General features: G+C 43.6%; 1 protein-coding gene across 8 annotated transcripts; it reads left to right on the top strand.

Moving 5' to 3' along the window:
- Positions 1–3,129: 3,129 nt before the first annotated feature.
- On the top strand, positions 3,130–23,919 carry SAV1 (salvador family WW domain containing protein 1). Of its 8 annotated transcripts, none has more exons than XR_014228694.1 (6): positions 3,130–3,346; positions 5,181–5,627; positions 14,837–15,107; positions 16,062–16,205; positions 17,695–19,378; positions 22,704–22,784. XR_014228694.1 is itself a non-coding variant. In XM_082316722.1 (5 exons), exons 1-5 carry the CDS (start codon positions 3,253–3,255, stop codon positions 22,903–22,905), a joined length of 1,158 nt encoding a protein of 385 aa, XP_082172848.1. In that variant the 5' UTR covers positions 3,130–3,252; the 3' UTR covers positions 22,906–23,919. The 8 variants fall into 8 exon arrangements, 4 of the variants coding, with proteins under 4 accessions (XP_082172848.1, XP_082172849.1, XP_082172851.1 ...); XR_014228695.1 differs by having other exon boundaries at positions 17,695–17,816; positions 22,704–22,758; XR_014228696.1 differs by lacking the exon at positions 22,704–22,784 and adding an exon at positions 20,162–22,688.
- Positions 23,920–23,974: the final 55 nt, after the last annotated feature.

Genomic DNA, 23,974 nt, shown 5'->3' with positions numbered 1-23,974 from the left:
GGGAGAAACAGAGAAAAGGGATTTTGGCTTCTCCCTTTCCCACCCTACCCTTCCTTGCTCTACTTTTCTTTCACCTAGCTTAAAAAAACTAACCTACCCACAGGAGGGAGGAGGAGGAGGAAAACATTTGGTAAATATTTTTTAGACAAAACTCCAATTTCACTGGAATACTTGCGTGAATTAATTCTCAGAAGTGCCTTTTGTAATTACGTATTCTAGAGCCTTTCTGTACTGTACCGTTTTTGTTGCTACAGGACAATTCAGGACAATCCCTTCCCAACTGGAAGGAACACAGAGAAAGGTCATACAAACCTTTGAAAGGACCTGCAAACGAGTGCCGTGTTGCTTGTTGGGTCATCGTGTGCAGCTAGTTTTGCAAAGTCCAGGCTACTGAAAATAAGCATATGAAGATGTAAGTTATTAAGCATTAGCAGTCTTTTGTGCATGAATGTGTCTCCTATGCAGTATAGGCATTTTAAAGATACCAAAGTATTTAATGGGATTGTACCAGTCAAAAGTCACTGAATTTCTAGGCCTCATTCATACAACAGGTCTTGCCAATTAAGGTATTAACTACTTTATTAACCAGAAGGTGTTTTACATGTTTTCAGCTCTTGCTTTATGAATCACTGTGAAAATAAAGGCACATAGATATCTAGGGTTGGGAGTTTTGGAAGAGGAGAGACCCCAAGTTAAATTTATGCATACTAAATTCACACAGTTGAAGTGCTACTTGTCAATTTAGAATCACAGAATCATGGAATCGGTTAGGTTGGAAAAGACCTTGAAGATCATCGAATCCAACCGTTAACCCAGCACTGCCAAGCCCACCACTAAACCATGGTCCTCAGCACCACATCTAGTCATCTTTTAAATCCCCCCAGGGATGGGGACTCAGCCCCTGCCCTGGGCAGCCTGGGCCAGGCCCTGACAGCCCTTTCGGGGAAGAAGTTTTTCCCAATACCCAACCCAACCCTGCCCTGGCGCAGCTTGAGGCCGTTCCCTCTCGTCCCATCGCTTGTTCCTGGGGAGCAGAGACCGACCCCCCCGGCTCCAGCCTCCTTTCAGGCCGTTGCAGAGAGCGATGAGGGCTCCCCTCAGCCTCCTCTTCTCCAGGCTGAGCCCCCCCAGCTCCCCCAGCCGCTCCTCCCCAGCCTTGTGCTCCAGCCCCTGCCCCAGCCTCGCTGCCCTGCTCTGGCCACGCTCCAGCCCCTCCATGGCCGCCTTGGGGTGCGGGGCCCAGCGCTGAGCACAGCATTCGAGGGGCGGCCTCACCAGTGCCCAGCGCAGGGGCACCATCACCTCCCTGCTCCTGCTGGCCACACTGTTCCTGATACAAGCCAGGGTGCCATTGGCCCTCTTGGCCACCTGGGCACACTGCTGGCTCATGGTCAGGCAGCTGTCAGCCAACACCCCCAGGGCCTTTTCCACCAAGCAATCATTTAGAACGATTTAAAAGTATACATTGTCGCACATTCTCCAATTCCTACTTTAAATACAAGGAAAATTGAATTCTTTGATTTCTGATTTAAAAAAAAAAAAAAGGATTTTTACATATTTGATTTTAGCCAGATTATATGTAAGGTAGAGCAGGGAAGAGTCTGGATCTATCAAGAGTAAAATCCTTTTATTTACTTTCAGCAAATGAGATCGCTGTCTCTCAGGTTTTCCATCATTTACCTGTTAAGTCTCCTGTTCGGTGTCAGGTGCTGCCATTTCATGAGAAATCACTTCTGTATAAATGAAAACAATTGTATATTTTTTTCTATTGAGTTTGTTTTGTTCCGGTGTAATATATTGTCCTTACAACATCATGTAAAACTGAAAGATGAACCAACTTACACATTATTTATAATGAATGTAAAAAAAAATAATAAATTGCTGTATGATCCATACTTGTGTCTTTTGGTTTTCATCCAAGATGAGAACATTTCAGTATGTTCCCACGGAAGATGTAGGTACTTCAGGTAGGATCTGCAGATTTGTCAAATGCATACAGAAAGCTATAATAATGAAAAGGACAGTTTGGCAGCTACTAAAAGTTGTTTCTTCCATTATGAAAGTATAAAATCGATTAAAGTGTAAAAAACTGACAGGTAGTGAACGCACCTCTTAGCTTATTTTCAAGCACAGCCTGGCCTAAACTTAAGTTGCATACCTATTCTTCACTGTTATATGGAAAATATCGAGTGCTTCTTGTTGCATGCCTCTCCTAACCTTCTAAAACTTACGTTTTTGGTAAGTGGTGCGGAAGGCGGGGCAGCGGGCACCCGCTGGAAGCGCAAGGCCCACCGCCCCTTAGTCACCGAGCTCCTGCGGGGCCTCGGCTTCCCCTGCCAGCCAGGCAGCGGTGCCACCCCGCTCCTCCCCACCCGGGTGAGGGGTCCCTGGGGAGCAGAGCCCCACGGGGCCGCCCCTCGGTGCCTGAGGTGGCAGCCAGTCCTCCCCCTTCCCTTTCCCTTTCTCTTTCTCTTTCTCTTTCTCTTTCTCTTTCTCTTTCTCTTTCCCTTCCCCTTCCCCTTCCCCTTCCCCTTCCCCTTCCCCTTCCCCTTCCCTTCCCCTTCCCCTTTCCTTTCCCTTTTCCCTTTCCTTTCCCTTTTCCCTTCCCCTTCCTTTCCCCTTTCCTTTCCCTTCCCCTTCCCTTTCCCTTTCCTTTTCCCTTTCCCTTTCCCTTTCCCTTTCCCTCCCCTTCCCCTTTCCCTTCTCTTCCCCTTTCCCTTCCCTTACCCTTTTCCCTTCCTTTCCCTTCTCTTCCCCTTTCCCTTCCCTTTCCCTTTTCCCTTCCTTTCCCTTCCCCTTCCCCTTCCCCTTCCCCTTCCCCTTCCCTTCCCCTTTCCCTTTCCTTCCCCTTTCCCCTTCCCTTTCCCTTTCCCTTTCCCTTTTCCCTTCCCCTTCCCTTCCCCCTTCCCCTTCCCCTTCCCCTTCCCCTTCCCTCCCCTCATGCGCCCTCCCGGCCGCGCGGGGGCGCTGTGCCAGCGCGCGCGCCCCCGCCCCTCCCCTGCCCCGCGGCCTTCCCCGGCGGGCGGAGGCCGCTTTCCCACAAGCCCCCGCGCGGCGGCCCCGCCACCGCCCCCCCCCCCCCCCAGCGCCGAGCCCTCCCCCTCCCCCCCGCCCCGCCCGGTGCGCGGCCATGCGGGCGCCGAGCAACCGCCGCCGGGCCTGAGGGGGCCGGGGCGGCCGGGGCCTGCGCTGCCTGAGCGGTGGAGCGGCGCCGGGCATGCGGGCGGTGGTAGCAGCGGAGCGGGAGGTGGGATGCTGTCGCGGAAGAAGACGCGTACGGAGCTCTCCAAGCCGGGCGAGGTGCAGGGCAAGTACGTGAAGAAGGAGACCAGCCCTCTGCTTCGCAGTGAGTGTCGGGGCCGGGGATCGGCGGGCTGGGCTGGGGGGGACAAGCCCCGAGGCCTCGGGGGGGGGCGCGTCCTTTGTGTGCCGCGGTGCGGGCCTGAGGCCTGGGCTGGGGGGTCCCCTCACGGGGGGGGGGGGGTCCCGCTGTGAGACCCGGGAGTGGCGAAAAGCCACTTCAGCCCGAAAGGCAGGCTGAATTTCAAAGGGAGCCTTACCACCAGGGGCTCGCCATAAACAAACTGGGTTGGTTTTTTTAATTTCCTCAGCCGCCGTTGCTCAGTTTTCAACAGGTAGGGGTTAAGATAAGTCTGCAGACATCTCTCGCAGCCGAGCGGAACAGATCGTCTCTCTCCAGCCAGAAAGTCAGTGGTTGTTTTCCCCATCTAGGCTGCATGCGCTGCCAAAAGGTGTGTGCTTTGAAAAGGGGATAACTGTACGAGGCAGTTGCATAAAATCCCTGGGGAAGCGAGTGCTCCGCTTCGAACCCATGGATCGACGTGAGGAGGTCGCGCCGGGCACCTTGGGTGCGCTCACCTTCGCGGGGTTCGCCTGACCGATGCCGCAGCCCTGGCTTTGCCAGGACTTGACAGAAGACTGGCAAATACACCTTGAAAGTGCGCTTGGGTTTCTTTTGGTTAATCTCGGAAAACAACCCGAGACTGAAATGTGTTATGCTGTAATTGCAGGATTAGCTTGGAGATCACAACTAGCAACAACTGATTTGCTGGCAGGAGCAGGCAGCCAGCTTTTCTGGAAGTATTTGCTGCGTGAACAGCTGGTTCCCCAGTCAACAGGCAAAATCGTTTAGTAGTTTGATTACGTTGACTTAGTGTTTGAAAAAAGACCCCAAAACCCAAAGTTGTTTTCATACTAAGCTGTAGGTGTGTCTAACGGGTTAACAGCTTTTACACATGCTATTTGCCATGATGTCATGACTAGCTATTACATGACTGCTTTGTAATGATTACAAATTTACGATGACACCTTCTGGGATGCACTGAATTTTTATCCTAAGCTATAAGGGCTTATTAATAAAAATTGGTTAATAATAAATATAACCTCCTAAATGAAAGTCATAGTTTCTTTGAGCTCACCTGAAGGGAAACTACTTATTTATATCATGTTGAAAGTAATAGTAAGGAGTGGAGTAATGCATCGCTTACTGGAGAGAGGCGGTGAAATTTTATGAACAGATGTTCATGTGCAAAACCTCTTTAGGTAAAGGAGAAAGTGAAAAATCTTCATGATAATTTGAGAACTTAACGTGTGCAGAGTAACGCCATTTTGCTGGCTGAACTTTGTGATTAGTGGAGAAAGTATGAATTCTGATTCTGTCACGGATTCCTGTCAGCACGTAGGCATTAACGTTTTCAGTCATTCTGAGTTCATAAAGGCAGTGGTCCTGATGAAGTGGTAGAGTGGTAGCCAGGATACTTGGATTTTCTTGACCCTTCTAGTAGAGAGGTATGAAGCCTGGATGATGTAGCCACAGTTTTGGGTTTTTGGTTTTGGGGTTTTTTTTTATATGTGTGTTTTTTGATGGGTTTTGGGTTTGGGTGGGTTTTTTTGTTTGTTTATTGTGGGTGCAGTTATACTGGCAAAACTGCACTCTTTCGGCAGTAGTTTGTGGCTGGTGGAGGGTGCGATGGTTTCTGTTGCACCAGTACAAACTGCAGCGTTACCATTATACTTGCATATGCATTAGAGGTGCCTTAAAGGGGTTCTAGCATTTGAATTTCCTCAATTCCATGGTGTAAATCAGCGTTGTGGCTAGCCAAATGCTTTATGTGTACGTACAGCCAAAGTTCTTATTTCTCTTTTGTGCTATATATCAGATCTGATGCCTTCATTTATCCGTCACGGTCCAACCATTCCAAGACGAACTGATATCTGTCCTCCTGACTCAACTTCTTCTGCGTATGCTTCTGGTGGAGATGGAATTGTTTCCAGAAACCAGAGTTTCCTTCGAACTCCGGTGCAGAGGCCACCTCATGAAATAATGAGACGTGAAAGCAACAGACTATCTGCGCCTTCCTATCTTGCAAGAAGCTTAGCTGATGTCCCCAGGGAATATGGCTCTTCCTCCCAGTCTTTTTTAACAGAAGCTAATTCTGTTTTGGAAAATGGTGATGCTGGTGCCCGTTGTTATTATTACGATCATTTTTACGATGCCCAGAGGAGACGTCAGTTAAATGATCGCGTCCATGAGGACTACAGGTATTATGAACACAACAGCGATCTTTTCCAGAGGATGTCACAGAATCATGGGAGGCACACTTCAGGTAAGTATTGATGAATTGCTGGGTTTTTAAAATATGTTTTTGCTAAGACTTTAGGTGCAGAGGTGTATCTGGATGATCAGGGTCATGTTTTTAGGAGTTATGCTGTGTGGGACAGAGCTTTTTAATGACATTTCTGTGATCTGAGTACAGTACGTGTTCACATTTCTTACAGTTAAGAGTTTGCATATATCCAGAAAGGGAAAAAATATACTTAAACAGTGATTTATTCATTAAATAAATGGGGTAAGGTTGAGCAAGGTTGTTTTTTTTTAATGCCAAGGATATATGCAACTCCTCATGACAAAGTTGATTCAGTTGCTAACTAGCAAGGAATTTTATTCATTGGGGGACATCTGTTTTCACAATGTAGAGAATAACCAACAGCTCTAAATTATAGCATTGCAGTTTTATTTTATTACATTTTAACTATCATTGTGTTATTATTTAATTTGATTGTGTTAATTTGACCTCAGTAATTAAAGTAATTTATTATAAATAGTCAAAGGGAGGAATGACCTCTTTGTGTAATGAGCAAATTGACATATAGTTAGTGCTGAAATTGACTTCCTAGTCCTTGATTTGTTTTTTTTTCTTTTAGCTTGTAACAGTGTTTGTAAATATGCCCATTTCCCCCTCAAATTCACTGGAACTTGTCTTTGTTTTCGAATGGAAGAACAGCGTAAGAAAGATGAATCCATTAAATATTACTTTCTGAAATATTTTGATGACACTGAAGACTAATTCTTTGGTGCAGTGTGCTGTTGTGAATCTATTGGTGGAATAAAAAGTCTGGGATTACAGTATTGCCCATAGAAAGGTGACCTTAAAAGTAGTAAATTTGGCTGTGTTTGAGCACCGTATATACTACAGAAACTGTGTTCAAGGAGGAGTTGAAAACAAACATTTCAAACCTGTAAATAATGTACCTTCAATATGAAATACGTTGTTAGTTTGTCATTACTTGTAATCTGTAAACAAAATAGTAAATAGTCTATAGTAAAATAAATCTCCTGTCTAGAAAAATAAGTCTGCTAGGAAGAACGTCAGCATTTGAGGCTGCTGACGTTGTGTATGGAATTATAACCTGACAGTGCTCTGTGGGTTTTCTTACTACAGAAACATTTCAATGACAAGTGACAGAAGAGTAATGGTAGCATTACTGCTGTCAGCCAGTAAATTCTGAAATACTGAGGTTTAAGACTTGCTACTTTATTCTCATTTACTGTTCTAAGTGCTAATACTCTGACCTACCTAGGTTTTGCATGGGAGCCCTCCATCTCTGTCCGTTGTTGTTCAGCCAGCAGTCATTAAACATTCACCTGGTCCAGATAACGAGCGCCTGTTAGCGTGTGCTGGGATACTGTAGGGAGGAGAGGCAGGAGGGGAGGAGTTGATAGAGCAATCCATCAATTTAACGTGCAAAATTGGTACAGTAACTGTGTGCGCTGAGGAAGACTTCAAAAATGGTCCTGCTGCTGTGTAGAATCGAAACCCTGTTTAGTGGAAATGGAGCTCTAGCTATTAGTTTGAAAGGGGAGTTTAATCTAGCAAGTTTTTAAAACAAGCTAAAAGTAGGGCTTTACAGCTATATTTTTCTCAGTTTTAGCAACATGGATTTCTTTCTAAAAAGACTTTTTTTCCCCTGTTTGTATACATGGCCCTTTAGCCACTGGAAATCCTAAAGGAGCTGCTGATACTTAATTGGTCTTTGTCATTCACTCTCATATTTTTACGTTTAATAGTTTGAACACATTCTACACAGATTTTGTAATGGGTGAGTATTCAGACTTATGCATTTGTAGGGAGAGACGAAAAAAGGTGAGCCCTTTGTCTGCCAAAGTGTTTCCCTTCTCCTCTGTTCATTTTTTTTTTTTTTTCTTTCATCTCAGCATGGACTATGAACTCTTAAATTCCGCTTTCAGTTTCACTGCAGTAAGAATATTGACCTATGTCCTTAATGTCTGTACATCTTTTCAAGAATTGCTGTTACTTGTTCTCAGTAAAAGAATTATGTGGCCAAAAGTAAGAAAACGGTAGATTTTCTTACTTCTTTCATCTCATCGTTAAGCTTCTTTTTATTTGAACTATCCATTGTCTTCAAACCTTCGGTGTTTTCCTTGAGCTACACTGATCTTTCTGTAATTTCTAGTTCCTTTTTTCCTGCGTTTCCAGAATAACTGAGGCAGGCCTTTTACTTCCATTGTCTTTGTCTAAATTACTTTTTCCTTACACATCTCCATTGTTGTTTCTAAATGTTTCACCTAATCAAAATTCTTGATCAAGATAACTGATGACAAAATTGCCCAATACCTACAGTTTCAACGTGTAAGTCTGTTTATTAGCTAGAATCTGTAAATGCTGCCTTCTGCCCTTTTCCTCCTCTCCCGGCCTCGCTCAGAAGGTCCCCTCAGTCGGTTCTGTTATGGTTTGGGTTGGTTGCTGCAGAAGTGTTGCCTGATGAGCACAAGGCGTACTTGCCCTTGGTGAGCAATGTTTCATTCACCGTTGGTTACAAACTGAGGTGACTTTCGAGAAGCAGTGGTCTGGAAGTGAAGAGGTGCGTGTGAATTTCAGCTTTCGTTCAAAATTAAGATTCTCCTCTTTATTATTTGGAGATAAGTTGAAAACGTGTTCTTACGGAGATCTTCATACTCAAAGTATTCAGCAAAATATTTAAGAAAGTCCCATGATTTTCCAACAGTTGATGTTGACAGCACTGATGTGTTCATTCATAGGCATTTCTCCTTCAAGTCATGTTTTCTTTCTCGGTATGATTCAATTCTACCATGTCCTCCTTTTCTTATTTTCATTAAACTTGTTTTTAAATAGCTACCTAGTGCTGCTGGTTTTCCTGAAAAATGTCTTCAGTTGAGATATTTCCTAGTTTTGTATGTTTAGCTACCTCTGTGGCATTTCTTGACAATTTTTTTTAGTGTCCATTTCAAACTTAATTCTAAGAGGCTTTACCTGTCTTTCCTCGACATCTCTTTCCTCTCTTCTAGGTTAAAGGTTTGGGGAGGTCTGTGGTTGAAGTTATATCTACAGTATAGATTGGAACTAACTTGTAACCAAGACCTCAGAGTTATTTGTACCTGTTTGAGCGGTAAGCTAAAAAATTCTTACGTGTATATGAAAAATGCTGAGATTAAAATCACAGTGTAAAGGCGCTTTCTGATGGTGGACTGTACGCAGTTGACTGGGATGTCAGAGGAGAAAAATGATTAATCCTGTGAACAGAGAATGCAGCGCGCTTCAGTGAAAGTAGATTCATCTCATGTTAAATTGTACCCCTTAAAAATTGCAAACTGATATTCGTGTTTAATATAAGAGCAAAATAAAGAAACACAAATTATTAAATGAAACCTATTTAAAGCTAAAGTAGCAGGGCTTTTCTTTTTAGGTGTGTACGCTTCACTCATTTTTAATCAAATGGCAATTCCCGCCCTTTTCTTCTTTTGTGCTCATTTTGCAGTAGTTTCTCTGTAGCATATTTTTGGATGCTTTCAAATGACTTTCTGTCATTTCCTATTTGTGAGTTTATGCTTACTGGAAGGCCCCGTTCCCTCTGACGAACGAGGTACTTGGGCTCGGAAAGTACCTTCAGATGCTTTGAAACGGGTTAGGAAGGCCTAGAGCCTGCAGACCTATCTAAACAGGATAGTTATTGGAACTTCTTTTTGCTATTTTATTATTACGTACTCTCTTAAAAGTAAACAGTTCGTTCATCTTCTCTTCCTGTTCCTCATCCTGGTTTGATGAGGGGAAGGGGGGGGATTTTGGCATCCTGAAAAACAGCTCTCAAGACAATTGACCTTATTAAAGACAAATATGAAGGCCTTTTGTCTGGCTAGATTTGTTCTTTACCACTTGGCAATTTGGTTGAAGCTAGTTGTGGGGAGTTCATAGGCTCTGAAACGTCTCTGTCTACATCAGCGCTGTATCTAATAAACAAAGTGAGGCTCTCTCGTCAGTGTTTTTGCGCTTTTCCCTTCGTGCTGGACTGCTCTGGTGATAGGATTTTTTTCTCCTGTGCTTTCTACCAGGCAGACTGAAGACCTGCCCTTTGCTGACCTGGAAACCTTTCCTCCTAAGAACTTGACTTCTTTCCAGGCAGAGCGCTTTTACAATAAAACCCCTTCATTGGGCTGTGAAAGCATTAACGCGTATCGCTTACGGTTTTCTTTGTTCCATACTAATGGAGCAAACCAAACAGAACTTCCTTGATTGAAGAAGGTACTACGTATTTTTCACATTGGTGATGTTATTAGCTTAAGATACATTTTTAAAAGAAGACTATTAAATGAAGGAGCTCTTTGCACAGATATGTTATAATGCACTGGAATGTGGTGCTCACAGTTAAAGTTTGGGTTCTGGTATTAGGACACCCTGTTGTTGAAGATGTTGAGAATAAGACTGAATATAGGGCCTGGCCTTACTTAAAACTCCGAGTATTTTAAATCATGTTAATACTAGTAATAAGTGGTTGCTGTTCCTTTGCACTTTCTTTTTTCAAAGTGTTGAGAACATACACAGTGATACCGCTAAGCAAGCAAACTGCATTGAACAGGATTTTCTTTTGCTTTGGAACAGCGTATAATGCCTCTTGGCCTGGTTGACAGTTAATTCGAGACCTTAAACCGAAGATACTGTATTTTACAAGAGAAGGAAAAAGCAAAGCCACAAATAACGTTCAATATTGATGTTCCTTAAAAGCAACAGCTGAACCAAAAAAAATGCCCCAAACACATACTGTTAGGAAACGGAATTAACAGATGAGGCTAGACGAGTTCCGAAGAGGCAACCTGAAAAGCATTTACAATTGCGTAAATTTAAATTCATTGTTGACCGTTCTTGAGATTTGATAGTGCCACTCAGGGGAGTTTATAAAGAACAGTGCTCATACTTAAGCAGAGGAAAGGAGACTTTTAACATTTGGAAAAAGCAGATAATTTAAACAACCCTGTTCCTTGGGAAGGCGGGAAGAATGAGAATTTCTGTCTTGTCATAGATAAAACAGTACGTGAGCAAGAAAACCCTGAGTAATAGTTACAGTGAAGTGGTTCGACTAGTCTGGTTTTGCTTATGCTATGGTAGAGGTCATATCTTCTATCAAGAGGAAAATTGCAGGTTTTATACTAGATGTTTTGATAAAAACAGTTAAAGTTATAAATTTGGGGTTTTTTTCTGTAGATACGTTGCGTTGTGCTATGTGAATCTGGTACCAGCCCGTGATTCAGGGAATATCCTTGGTGTGTGCAGTAAAATCCTATGTGAAGCTTTGGGCTGCTATGAAAATACTTTAGCGCTAAGACCTTACCTGAAATTTAAATACGGAGGAGTATCAAACTTGGGCAATATGACACAGAAAAGTAATGCTCACAGTAGATGGTTTTAGGCTGTCTTGTAGCTTTGTTCTTTGGAAAAGATCACATAGGAATTTACTCTTTGAAGTGTTGTTCAGTCTTATTATTGATACTTATAGGTGTGTATATATGAAAGTCAATTTTCATCTTCTCTTATTGTTCAAAATCATAGCAGGAGCTATTTCTTTGACGTGTGTATCCACTCTCCCTTGAAGGAAGCGTCTGCCGGGTTTTATAAGGAAAATCAATACACAATTTCTTTTGATCTCTAGTAACTCCAGTTATATAAATAAATGCCTAAATTGTACTAATGGCCGCTTTGAATGCCATAGTGGGTTGATATTGTAAGACACTATGAATATTACCTGACATCTTAAAACTTCCAGCACGCAGGATATTCCAATATGATCTGTGATTTTAAGGGGAAAAATGCACGTTAAGACTATAGATGATAGTCTACAACCTGAAGTATTTGCAACCGTCTGTTTCTAAATCTGGCTTTTGATCTCATAATTAGCGCTTGCTAGTTGGACAGGCTTGGAACACTGTTCAAAACCGGCAACTGCTACAGCTGTGTAAGTTTATCTTAATGGTATGGCTCTGCTTCTTCATATATGAAGTCAAAACGGCAAAAGGAATGTATAATGTATTTGTGGTCTGGTATATTTTTGTTCTTTGCATCTTGGAAATTAAAAAAAAAAAATAAGCTGGCACTGGGAGAAGCCATGTAGCTAGAATTAAATGGTTGTGCAAACACAGAACTGCCAGTGTTGCCTTTCCCTTGGGTGCAGCGTTGCCTTTTAGCCTGCTTTCTACGTGATTTCTCTCTGTAATCAGCTTTTGGTTTTCCTCTCTACCTGAGTCCATCTCCCCGTCTTCTCTGGCTTTTGTATGAAGAGATGTAGGCATTCTGTCAAGAGAGCTTCTGGTGCAGAGGGTGGCTTGTGCGACTTTTAGTACTAACTTCCTAATGTTAGAAAGAATTAACCTTTACTCCAGGGAATAAATACATCCGTATTTGCTGCTGGAATCATGCTAGAATTTAAGTAGGAAGAACTGTAACAAAAATACAGACATGTGCTGGTTTTAACAGTAAATGGAAAAATATGTTTATGCCTTTGGGAAGGTTCTTTTCCCCCAGTCAAGTTTGTGTGTTCAGATCTCCTGGTAGTGGTGACTTAATAGTCACTGTTTATACGTACATGAAATTACAACACAGCGGCCCAGTTAATAGGAGAAAATACTGAATTTGTTTATCCAAAGTGCAGTACTTTCAAGAAGCTTAAATGTTTGTATTTTGTCATTGGAATGAAAACAAAACCAGTGACATAACTGTCGCTAGGGTCTGAAATAGTTTCCCTGCCCCAGTACTGCTAAGGGTCAGGAAGCCTCTAGAATGTTTCTTCTCACTGGAAGTAAAGGTCTAGGTTGCTTAATCCTAAGGAGAGACGGGAGCTATCGCACGAGCACAGCCACAGCTTTCCTTTATAAAGCTAACAAATAGGTAAGTACCGTAACAAGAGGAAATACTTTAAGGCCAAATAATTCAGAACACAACACGGCTAGAAAAAGATTTGTAGATGAGCAGAAATGTTTTAAAGAACAGTACTCAGGAGGAAGTTTGTGAGATATTTTTTTTTTACATTTATTTTTTTATTTATTCAGTTGCTTTGGAGCCTTCCCATTACTTTATTGTTGATGACTGCTATCTTGTGTTAGAATGAGAGCCCATCCAGTTTTCAGTCTATGTCATTTTCTAGGTAAACTAATGCTTAAAATAGATGGCATCGCTTGGCGAGCCTGCTGTATTCTGTATGTATCATTGAAAAGGACCTTTGCCTTGGTCAGCAAACAAGAGTATGAAATTGCCTGAGAAATAGAACAGTTTTGCTGCTACTTCAGTATTACTGTTGTCTTTTTGAATTCATGACCACACCTGAAAGCTCTTTTTAATAGTATGCTTTACGTGAGATGGACTCTGCCTTTCCCTTCCACACTCTGAAAAAATAATCACCCAAAAATGTTATTTCTGAAAACCAGAAGGAAAGGGGTGTATTCCTCAGTGAGTAAGTGTGGCGCTTGTGATGGAGTCACTTTCTGACTTGTAAGAAAGTGGGAAAAGTGGCTCCTGTACCCCTTCTTCTGGCTATGGGAAACGGGAACACACACACTCTGATGGATACTGTGATTGAAGAGATGCATTTGATTGTGGGATGAAAAGATAATTGGAATTTCTTTAAAGCCAGAGCCTGTTTAACTGTAGAACTGTGGGTAACTGAAGGTAACTACTTAAAAGGATGTTAAAAAAGAGAGTTGAATTTGGGCCAGCACGTCCAGTAGGTAGTAGGCTTCCAAGGAATGGAAAGAGACCTGCAAAATTCTTGATTATGTCACTTGGTTTTTGTGGTTGGGTTTTTGGGGGTTTTTTTAGTTTTCTGTAATTATTACTATGGCTTTTATTTCAACTAGCTTCCTAAGTATCCATAGTATATAGAGGGAAGGAAAAGATGAAATTGGAATTATGTTTCTTCAGTACCTCTCAGCATCCAGCAAGCTGACTTTTAAAATGTAAAAACTGTGCGTATGTTACAACAAATGGCATATTTTAAAATGCCAGTGAACAGTCTCTTAAATCAGCTATTTAGTGATAAATCCTAAACGTGCTGTGTCTCTAGGGCAGAGGTGGGAACTTAATCAACTACCGACTCCTGTCAGCTCTCCTACCGCCCATACACCTGACCTAGGCTTTAGTTCTCTTGCTGGAGAAGCCCTTCTCCTAGCGCAGCCCACATCACCAAGAAAAGCTGGAAATTACTTTTTTTTCACATGCTTCTCCAGCATTATGAAGCGTAGGTGCTCAGTTTTAGAGAAGAGCAAGATGCGGAGAAGCAGATGTACCGCCTAGCAGACAACAAAACTTCCTTCCAGGATCTGTGGGAGGGAGGAACGGGGTTGGGGGGGGGGGGGATGCGGAAAAGAGATGAGGAGATTTTGTGCCTTGCTCTGAACAGAAGGTCTCTGAATCTCGCCTGGATGGCATTCAGGAGGCCTGGCTGTCCCACCCAGCACGTAACCTAGCCAGTCTAACAAGCGTGGGTAGGTTTAGGAAATAAAACCTGGCAACATCAACTTCAGCGCGCGCAGGATGACCGTTCAGCTTGTGCAGGACCCTCCGTGGATCCAGCTTTTCTGTTTTTTCTTGTCACTGATGACACTTTTTGGCCGTGATTGCCCACACTTCAGTAATAACGGTCAGCGCAGTATAGTGCTAACCTTTCTTGTCCCTCCTCTCTTGGTTTACCTGGTCCTGTTACTGTTCTTGACTAGTTAATCTGAAAAGCTTTGTTGGTATTCAGTGATTTTTCTAGATAGTTGTCATTTCTGACTGTAACTAGAAAAAAAAATAGCTGTGTTTTTTGGTAGATAAATAGTTTTGATGCAGCTGTAATAGCGTATTAACAGAAACTGTCATTTATGTAAAGCTTTAACATTTGTAATCTTACGTCAGCTCTCTCTGCTCAGCAAACTGAGACAATAAGAGCTTCATCCCTGTTATGTATGCTAATATGTGTCTAATTGAAAAAGCGAGGATGCTTTAACTGTCTCTGAACGAAGCTGTCTAGTGAATCTGGCGTCGGAGGAGAGCAAAACAAGTGACACTTAAAAGGGAATAGCTGTTTTGACTTGATCGTGCTTTTTTACTAACGCACGAGTGCATACACCACAAACGCCATGGCATTGTTCAAAGTTTGTAGAGTGCCGGGGGGGGGGGGGAGTTGACTTTGTACGTAATGTTGGGTTTGGGTATCATCAGTTTAGCTAAATATTGCTTTCCCTTTTTTTTAGGCATCGGTAGAGTTGCTGCTACGTCTCTAGGAAACTTAACAAATCATAGTTCTGAAGATTTACCTCTTCCTCCTGGCTGGTCAGTGGACTGGACTATTAGAGGAAGGAAATACTATATAGATCATAACACTAATACAACTCACTGGAGCCATCCGCTCGAGCGTGAGGGGCTGCCTCCGGGATGGGAGAGAGTTGAGTCAGCGGAATTTGGAGTGTATTATGTAGATCACATCAATAAAAGAGCTCAATATAAACATCCTTGTGCTCCCAGGTAAGGCATCTGCCTTCTCTGCTGTGATTCTTTTTTTCTCCTAATCCAGTTAAGAAAGTGGAACTGTTTTTGTCTCATATATAGCGTGCCAAAAACTTCTTATTTTTAGAAGCAAGCTTTACTGGTTCTTGACTAAGATTTTTAGAAGACATTGTAATTGTTAGGTTTTTTTTCTCATCTGTTACTGTCTTAAGTTTAGAAACAGGATATTGTTCCTAACTCACTAAAACAGAGCAGCTATTCTCTTCAACTGCCGGTAAAACAACAGAGTTGCTGAGAACAGAATTGAATTGTAGACTGAAAAGAAACTTGATCTGATGTTGCAGGAGACTGTCTGGACAAATAGCACATACCATCTGAAACACGAATTAAGGCTTTTCTAGAATGAAAATCGGTATTTTAGCTGCTCATAAATTAAAGGTTAAATAAAGTTAGTCCAAATCTGCCAATTAATGTCTGCTACTCAATCTATTTGGCTGTTACCCAGGAAGAGAGAGTTTTTTAACGTGTGGCACAAGAGATAACCATATGAGGATGTCCTGTGTTATAAATGGAATAACTCTTACCAGCTACTGCCTGAATACATTTGTTCTAACATAGTAAATGGTGGATTATTTGGCTGAATCAATACCTGCCTTTTTAATCTTTTAAAACAGGTATCATTTTTTGTTCTGCTGTAGTGTCCCGGTAGCAGGCACTAGGTGAACAGGTCCAAGGTGAATTTTACAGTGTGCTAACAGATAGCAGCAACACTTAGAGTTGTGGTTGGAGCAAAGCACAAAAATAGCAACAGAAAGTTGCTCTCAGTGTAGGCCTGCTGAGGCAACGCTCCGTGTGTGGTTGCATCATCGGCCTTTGCATGTATTAACTCGTGTATTAATGTTAACAATTTAATGACATCAGTACGTCGAAGTTATTGCTTGGAGGTGACGGACTTTGTCTTCCTTTGTACAGCGTTCCCCGTTACGACCAGCCTCCCCCGGTGACTTACCAGCCCCAGCAAGCCGAGAGAAGCCAGCCTCTCCTCGTCCCTGCAAACCCCTACCACACTGCGGAGATTCCAGACTGGCTGCAGGTCTATGCCAGGGCTCCTGTAAAGTGAGCTTTTTTTCTTTTCCTCTGCATTTCACACTACGCATGCCTAGCTTAGAAGGAAAACAAATTATTTCCGACGACTGAAAGTAGAACTCTAGCTGGTATCTGCTTCTTAATCGCATAGGAGCTGTTGCTGACAGTGCGTGAGGAAGTTGTACCAGATGTTCATCGCATTAGTTTGCTTTCTACTAGGCATTACTTAAAATCATCCCAGTACTTCTTGCAGTTCACACGACTTGCAGGATGATATATTAGAGAGCTGGGGATGTGATTTACTTTCAGTGTGTGTGCAAGAATGGTACCACGTGGCGTAGAAAATATGTGAAATATTTTTAGGGTGTTAACTTCTTAATGTATATCTTACTCCTTTTTAAAGAAGACATACAAATTCTCCTTCACAATTGAGAATTTTGAATAGAGACTGAAATCTATATTTCTATTCAGGAACTTTAACTGAAAACTAAGTGGTAGTAAAAAGTCGTTTTTTCAAGGAAACAATGCTACAGGAACAGGGAGTCTCCTCCAAGAAAAGATTTGAGTCAGCATAATGAAACAAATTACATTTTTCTAATGGGTACAGCTCTGCAGAAGAGTAACACTAAATAGAAAAGCAGTAAGAAAAACAGGTACATTTTAATAATTATGAAATCATGTACTTTTTCATAAGGAGAATATGGAAAAACTTCAAGTTTTACAGCAATGAGCAAGTAGCTGCAAATTCAGGCTGTGTTTGATGTTCAGTGACTTCAGCTAAAAAATCCTCTTTTTAGCTGCTTCTAGTAACTATAATTTGAGTGGATTTTATTACTCCTTGTGGCTACTGGGCTTGCCAGCAGCCCATAAAGGTTTAAATTGGCCTGAAATCCACCAGTACACTTAGGCACCAGGGACGTGCTAAGGTCCTGTAACCTATGGGAGGACTTGTTTCCTAGAAATACTTCTAGGTTTTAGCTGCAGCTGCGTTTCTTTCTTTAGGTCTTTGGCACATGCAGACAACGTAGTTTTAAATATTTCAGCCTGTGTTGTATGGGCTCTTGTTGGTGCTTCTCTTGAAACTTGAGAAATGAATTTAAGACAATTTAAACAATGTAAAATTATCAGGAATTTTTGTATATCTACTAGGCTGAGACAAATTAAACAAACAAACAAACATTTAATTCATTCAAGCTGTTTGAGCAGAATTTACATTTTTCAGAGGAATCAAAAATCATGTATTTTCCAGTATCCTTTTAGCCTTCTGTTAAAGTAGTGCTGGTGGTAATAGGAATATTGTCATGATTCTCAAACACTTCTGTGAAGAAGTAAATTCTGGTTTATGCTAGCATTAGATTGGAAAAGTGAGGAGGAGGAGTAGCAGCTGGCTTAGTGTCAGCCTCATCTTGAGGACTTCTTAAAGAACAATTGATAAATAATTTTCACAGTTATTAAAATCAAGATCACTTACATATTTTCAGTGTAATTTGAATAATGAACCTCTTCTCTGTTGCCAAAGCAACTGGCTTAAAGCTTGAGAAAAACATCCAGTAATGCCTGGAAGTTCTTCAGTAGTATTGCCCAAAAGCTGAGTATGAGAACCGTGTGCATATCCTCCCGTGTTCTGGTGCGAAAATGCAAGTAAGTGGGCAGAACGCTTTCCTAGTAGTAGTAGAGGAATACCTTTTGCAATCTGCATTTTGAAATTTACTGTAAAAGTCTGTTGATGATCAGTAGAGTTTTGCACTGAAATCATGGTGGTATATTTTGTCGCTGTTTGTTACTTAAACCTGACACTGTAGCTTGATTTAGCTGACTAAAGGCCAGTCGCTTTTGTTGAGAAAAGTAGATAATGGTAGCAGAAATAGGTAATGTTAGCTTTTGTTTTAACAAGTTTCTCTAAAGGGTAAGGATTCTGGCCACTGGAAAACTCTAATGGAGAGTTTAGTAGGTGTTAGCCATAATGCTTCCCTGTTTCGGTGAAAAATGGTCAAACTCTTAAGATAAAAAAGAAGGTATTTGGCTCACTAAACAGTGGAGAGGCTTTGATGACTAGTTATAATTTGAGGTAACGATGTCCAGTGTCAAGGTATTTATGAAACCTTGCAGCGTCCCTTTCCCCTCTCTCCTGGCATCTGTCAAGGTTTGTTTTGAGAGCGTAAGTGCAGCTATCGGCATCTTAGCGCGGCGGAATCGAGACTCCTGGCTTGCATTTAACCCTCTGCTAGACTCTCAAATGGAGTGTTTCTCCACCTTCCAGGTAGGTGTAGGTGTTCCCACGGCATGTCAGGCTGCACGCATGGGACCGTGAGGGTGAAGAGACCAAAAATGCCTGCCTTGTATGAGAGATCGTGGTTCAGGTTCTTTCCCCACCTCTTTTAGAGCAAGGATCTGAACCCAGGACTTTCTTCTTCCAGCCCTAACCAAAAGCTGTAAATATTTGGGGCAGGCCAGTGTGTCTTATGTTCCAAGTGTCCTATTTTATATTAAATACTTGCTATCTGCTGGGAAAAGCCCTGGAGACAGGGTATTCTGGCTGCGTGTTCTGTCTAGTAAGCTCCTGCTTTCTCACCCGGGGCGGGGAAGGCTCTGCGCTTTGCGGGAATTTTGTACTCACGTGCTTTCTCCCCTCGATTTCGGGCTCTGTGACTAGTTGCCCTTCTAAAAAAATGCCTGGGGAGTCTCGGTCAGGTCCTGGTGCTCTGTGCCCCGTTCCTCGGCGTCTCTATGGTGAGCGTGCCCAGACCTACGATCTCCGAATGAGCCCATTCCCATTGAGGCACTGCTGATGGCTTAATCTTTAATTAGACTTCTTCCCCCATTCAACGCTGCTCTCGGCAGGTGAAATGAAACTCTCACGCTGAAAAGTTATCCTGATGTGCTGCTTTTCTTGAGGAAACCGTCGGCAGTGACAGCTTCAAAGAGCTAAAGAACCACCAAGGTTTTGGCAATCTGTGATGCTGCTTTTAAAAAAAAAAAAAAGCCGCACGCCCCAGAAAACCTGCAAACACATTACTGCATGGGATGGAGCTTTGTTTTCTTTCCTGCTTGTATTGCCACCTTAACGAGAAAGTCCTTCCACTGAGAATCGGCCTTGCTGTGGAGCATGTTTTAATAAACGCCGGTGGCCCAGGACATTTGAAAGGACACATCGGCGCAGGGCAAGCCCGGGGAAATCCCGCTGCAGTTGAATTCCGTTCATGGTGAGTGGGAAAGGAGCAGAGATGGAAAGGTGTTGTTCACTTAAACTCAGTAATCAAGGGCTTGCAAAGATAGTTGTACTTGGCAAACCTTCAAAAGCAGCAGCTTGCAGTCTGCCTCTCTTTGGAGTTTGATCTCCACGCTGATAAACAGCTGCAATTTGTTTTCTCTTGCTTTTGGGGAAAAGTGATTTCAGCAGTGCAGCCCTGTCGAGACTTGATATAACTTTACTATAGAAGCAGTTATTTAGGAAGTTTGTAGAAGCTGTGGTTATTTAAGTTCTTAAAATTCCTCAAAAGCATCTTTGGTAGTCACCTGCATGTCTTGATGCTTCTCTGATGCATACGGCCTTCTGAATATATCTTTTCAATACGTAATGTGGTTTATTTGCATAAATTTACTGATATTTTGGCTTCAGTCTCCACTGAAGTGAATGTATTTTCCCATGTAATTCAGTTGGATCAAATAACTCTGTTTATTCCAGGAGTTTCTTCTATTCTTTTAATAACTATAGTAGTCAGCGACTCAGATCAGACAAAATCAAGATTAAAACTGGGTTGGGAATTGCCATTTCCTCACCTTGCTTAGGAAATTCTGCGGTGTGTCCTACTCCCGGAGCTGGCCAGGCCCATGCCAGGACACTCCGTGCTGCTCAGGTCCCCTTCGCAGGGGCACCCTGCTCATTTTGGGGTGATATTCCTGAAGTTCTCTCGCACAGCTCTCTTCAAGTTTAGGTAGACTCAGGTTAACCCAGATATTCCCACTGCTGAGAACTGTGCTTACAGTTGCGTCGCGCGTCGTTTCTGTGTCCCTTGTCCCCCCCGAGCCTTGGGAAGCGTGTCTGTTCCTCAGCCCGGCCGGTCTCTTCGTGGCTGCTAGCTCATGTCACCCTGCCAGACTTCTCCAGTCATCACGCTGAGGTGGAAGGAGAGCATCAAAGAGAACAGCCCGTTTATTTTCAGCGTCGGTATCTATCTAGCGCTCTGAAGTCATTGTACTACTTTATTTAAGCGCGTGAGGGTAGGTCTGCGCTGTGGGCTGTTCACGCTTGGCTGACACGAGCCAGATCCCAGTCAGTAGCCGTTTGGCCACGTGGGCTTCGGAGCCTGACCTAACGTACCGTGAGTTGCTCACCAAAACACTTGTCTTGCTGTTGGTCCAGTGTCCTTGAGGAACATCCTGAATGCCAGCGTCTCCTGCTCAATATCGTCCTGCAGCTATTGCCCCACGGGATGTGGTGGTAGTGCTGGACACCTGGCCATGACCCAGAGACCTGTCATCCTAGCTCTGTAGGATTACCGTGGTTTCGTTGAAAAACGTCGTTAGAAATACTGGTTTTCTACCAGGATCTTGCCTACTACTGGCACAAAAAGGCGTCCATTAAAGAAAGGTAATGAAGAAAACTGTTTGCTTTCTTGAATAGTTTGGATAGCTTATATGTGAAGGTAAATATCATAGACATTGAAATCGGGAAATGTTGAACCATGTGTTTGGTATAGAAGATAGTCAGCACTCGCTTTGAAGAATGTGTGGCACGAAAGCACGTCGCTGGCCGACGTTACGATTGAACAGACCTCCATTCTGGACTTCATTTCACCAGCTCTGCCCCCCGTGTTGCAGACCTTCGAGTGCCAGTACTGGTTGTGGAAAATTCCTCGCAGGAGAAGGGGCGCAGCCTGGATTAGTCGCAGGAGTGGCTTGGCAGTTACGACATAAAACGCGGCCTTCGGGAAACTCCTTCAGCTCTGCTGGTGAAACAAGGGAGGCTCGACGAGGCCCATCGTACGGCAAGTTTGTACCTGGCCAACGGCAGCAGCTTTGGTATCCCGAAAAGGCTGAACACAGGGGCACGTTTACGTTTCAGAAATTGAAAAAAGCGTTAGGAGTATAACCAGAAATTCAGAATTGTTCCAAATTAAAAAATAAAAACCCCATCACTGACCGTGCTGCAGATTTTCTAAGAAAAGCGGTGCTGTGTGGTGAGTAGGAGCGGAGAAGACCTACCGAAGGACAGCGAAACGTACGTCGCCAGCGGCTCTTTAACCCAGGAGCGCCTGCGGTGGTTAGCGACGCTCCGCAGCTTTCCTTGCGCACCGTTTCTCCCACCTCGCGGATTGATGGTGTGCTTCTGCTTTTCTTCGCGGTTTGTTCTCGCGTCCTCCGCTCTCCGTCGCCGAGAGTGAGGAGTGTGGCTTCTGACAAAGCCGCTGTGTATAGCCCCCTTCTCGTACCTGTTGGGGTTTTCTTTGCGAGCTTTCACGTTCTGCGCCGCTGAGCAGCGTCCGTTTCCCTCAAGGAAAAAGCTTTGATGACCCGAGCTGCTCTGTTTTGCCTTGCTCAGCCAACAACTCCTTGTGACCGGTGGAAGCGGGAAGAAACACAACAGTAAGTGGTTGACTTCACAGCTGAGCTTGTTCCCACCTCTCGCGGGGAGCTAGGTCAGATGTTCCTAAAGGAGTTCGGGGTGGCACCGCTGTGTTTCAGGCTCTTGGCACGTGTCTCCAGGGGACCTCCCCAGCCCCGCAGCAGCTCATTTTTTCCAGGGTGGGGAGAACATGTAGGATTTTTAGCCGCTAGCGCTCGCATCGCTCCCTTGACGCCCACCCCGCTCCCCCTGCGGCTGATGGATCGCTGCCGAGGGCTGCGGGCGGTTAGGACGGCCCTTGCTGGTGTGAGTACTCGCAGCCGTTAATTATGGCCTCATCGGATCCCCCCCGCCCTCAGTCCTCACCGATGCTACCCGATAGCCCTTCCGTGGCCCCGGGGGGCTCGTGGCTCGCAGTTTGAGACGCGCCGACTTAGGTTATTGCCGCTAATGAACCGAGGGGGGCCGGTGTCCACGAGGGCTCGTTAAGGCAGGAGCAAGAATGCTTACGTGGTGCGAGGGACGACGTGCGGTGTTCTGCCCTCCGGGAGGTGCTCGCTGGGCAGCGCTCGGGTAAACTGAATTACTCTAATTTTAAAAGATGGTTTACTACTAAATCTTTGAGGCTCGTTGAGTGGACTTGCTGGTTTAATGCTTCCAAAATGCATTTTCTCCGTTGGTTTATTATAATCGGTGAATAGGATCTTTAGTATTGCTAGAGTTTATCTTGGCGTACGATGAGTGACTCTGCAGTTTAGCTGTAGGTGCTGTTTCTCCGGCTCGCTTTGAGACGCGGCCCCCTGTCTTTCGGTGCTAATTGCCTTATTTCTTCACATAAAACACGCTAACGTAGATGGCCAGAAATCTGATGGGTGGCTGTACCACCGCGAGGCCGGTTCTTAAGCAAACGCACAAAATGCCGTGTATTCGCTTGCGGTGAATCATCTTTTCTACCCAAACAGATACGATCACATTCTGAAGTGGGAGCTCTTCCAGCTGGCGGACCTGGACACGTACCAGGGGATGCTGAAGCTGCTCTTCATGAAGGAACTGGAACGGATCGTCAAGCTGTACGAAGCGTACCGGCAGGCCCTCCTCACCGAGCTGGAGCATCGCAAGCAGCGGCAGCAGTGGTATGCCCAGCAGCACGGCAAGAATTTTTAAGCTAACGACTCTTTTTAGTAGACTTTTATGGGGACACGAAGAGCTTTAAAAGGTTTTCACACTTAAAACTATGAAAAAAGTGCTTTTGTTGAAAAGGCAGCTTATTTTTGTTGATGTTGCACCTTTGTTATTATCCTCTTTAATATTTTTCTACATGTATTATGTATTGTTTATAAAAATGAAAAACGTTTGTTAATCTTTTTCCATACAAGAACTAGTTTATTATTCTGAAAACCAGCGCGGAGTTTAATCAGAGACTTGATTCTGGTATCTTTTTCTAGCAGTCAGCTGTATTATTAAGAAGCTGACTATATATTTTTAAAGGGCAATAGATGCAACTATATGAAATGTCCTGGATCCAAAACATGCTTAAAATCCAAACGAATATTTCCGTGTATTTCCCTCGGGACTTCTTACCCCTCTCTCCGGAGAGGTCTGCTCTTTGTTTACAGCTTTAATGTACCGAACACCAACGCCGTTACTTTTCCGTAACACCCAGTGCTGTAACCGGACAGAAGCCGATTTCACCAGTCCAAACCCAGCGCTTCAGGAAAGCGAAGGCTGAGTTGCCTTATTTTTTTTACTTTTACACCTTGCTACTTTAGATTTACTCCTAGTTTTCACAGAAATTAGAGGGGAAATAGTTGTACCTTCTCAAAGACCAAGATCCCTAAGCAAACTTTCCACAGGTGTTTAAATGCGAGGGTAACTGCGTTTTGTAAAACGTGGCCCCGTCCCGTGGGAAGGCGATGGCCTTGTCTGAGGGCTTACCGACCAGCTGCACCGCGGAAAAAATCAGGGATGGAACCACGATTCCTTTCTTGGACGAGCTTTTGTCTCGTATGAAAGCCTCCGTACTTGGGGAAAATTTTAAATTGTACAGTGGCCCCCTCCGATATTTTCATTTGGTTCATTGATTGTCCTGAGATGTTATTTATGGATTCTTTTTAGTGCAATAAACACTGTTGCAGACAAAAAAATACATTTCTTGTAAATCCTATTAATTCAATAAAAATCATTTTGTTTAAAGAATGAAGGGTCGTTCAACTAATTTTTTTGCCTTTTTTTT

This window comes from Platalea leucorodia (genome assembly GCF_965183815.1).
Source record: "Platalea leucorodia genome assembly, chromosome: 7".
Lineage (NCBI taxonomy): Eukaryota > Metazoa > Chordata > Aves > Pelecaniformes > Threskiornithidae > Platalea > Platalea leucorodia.
This window is presented reverse-complemented; position numbering and strand designations above follow the sequence as displayed.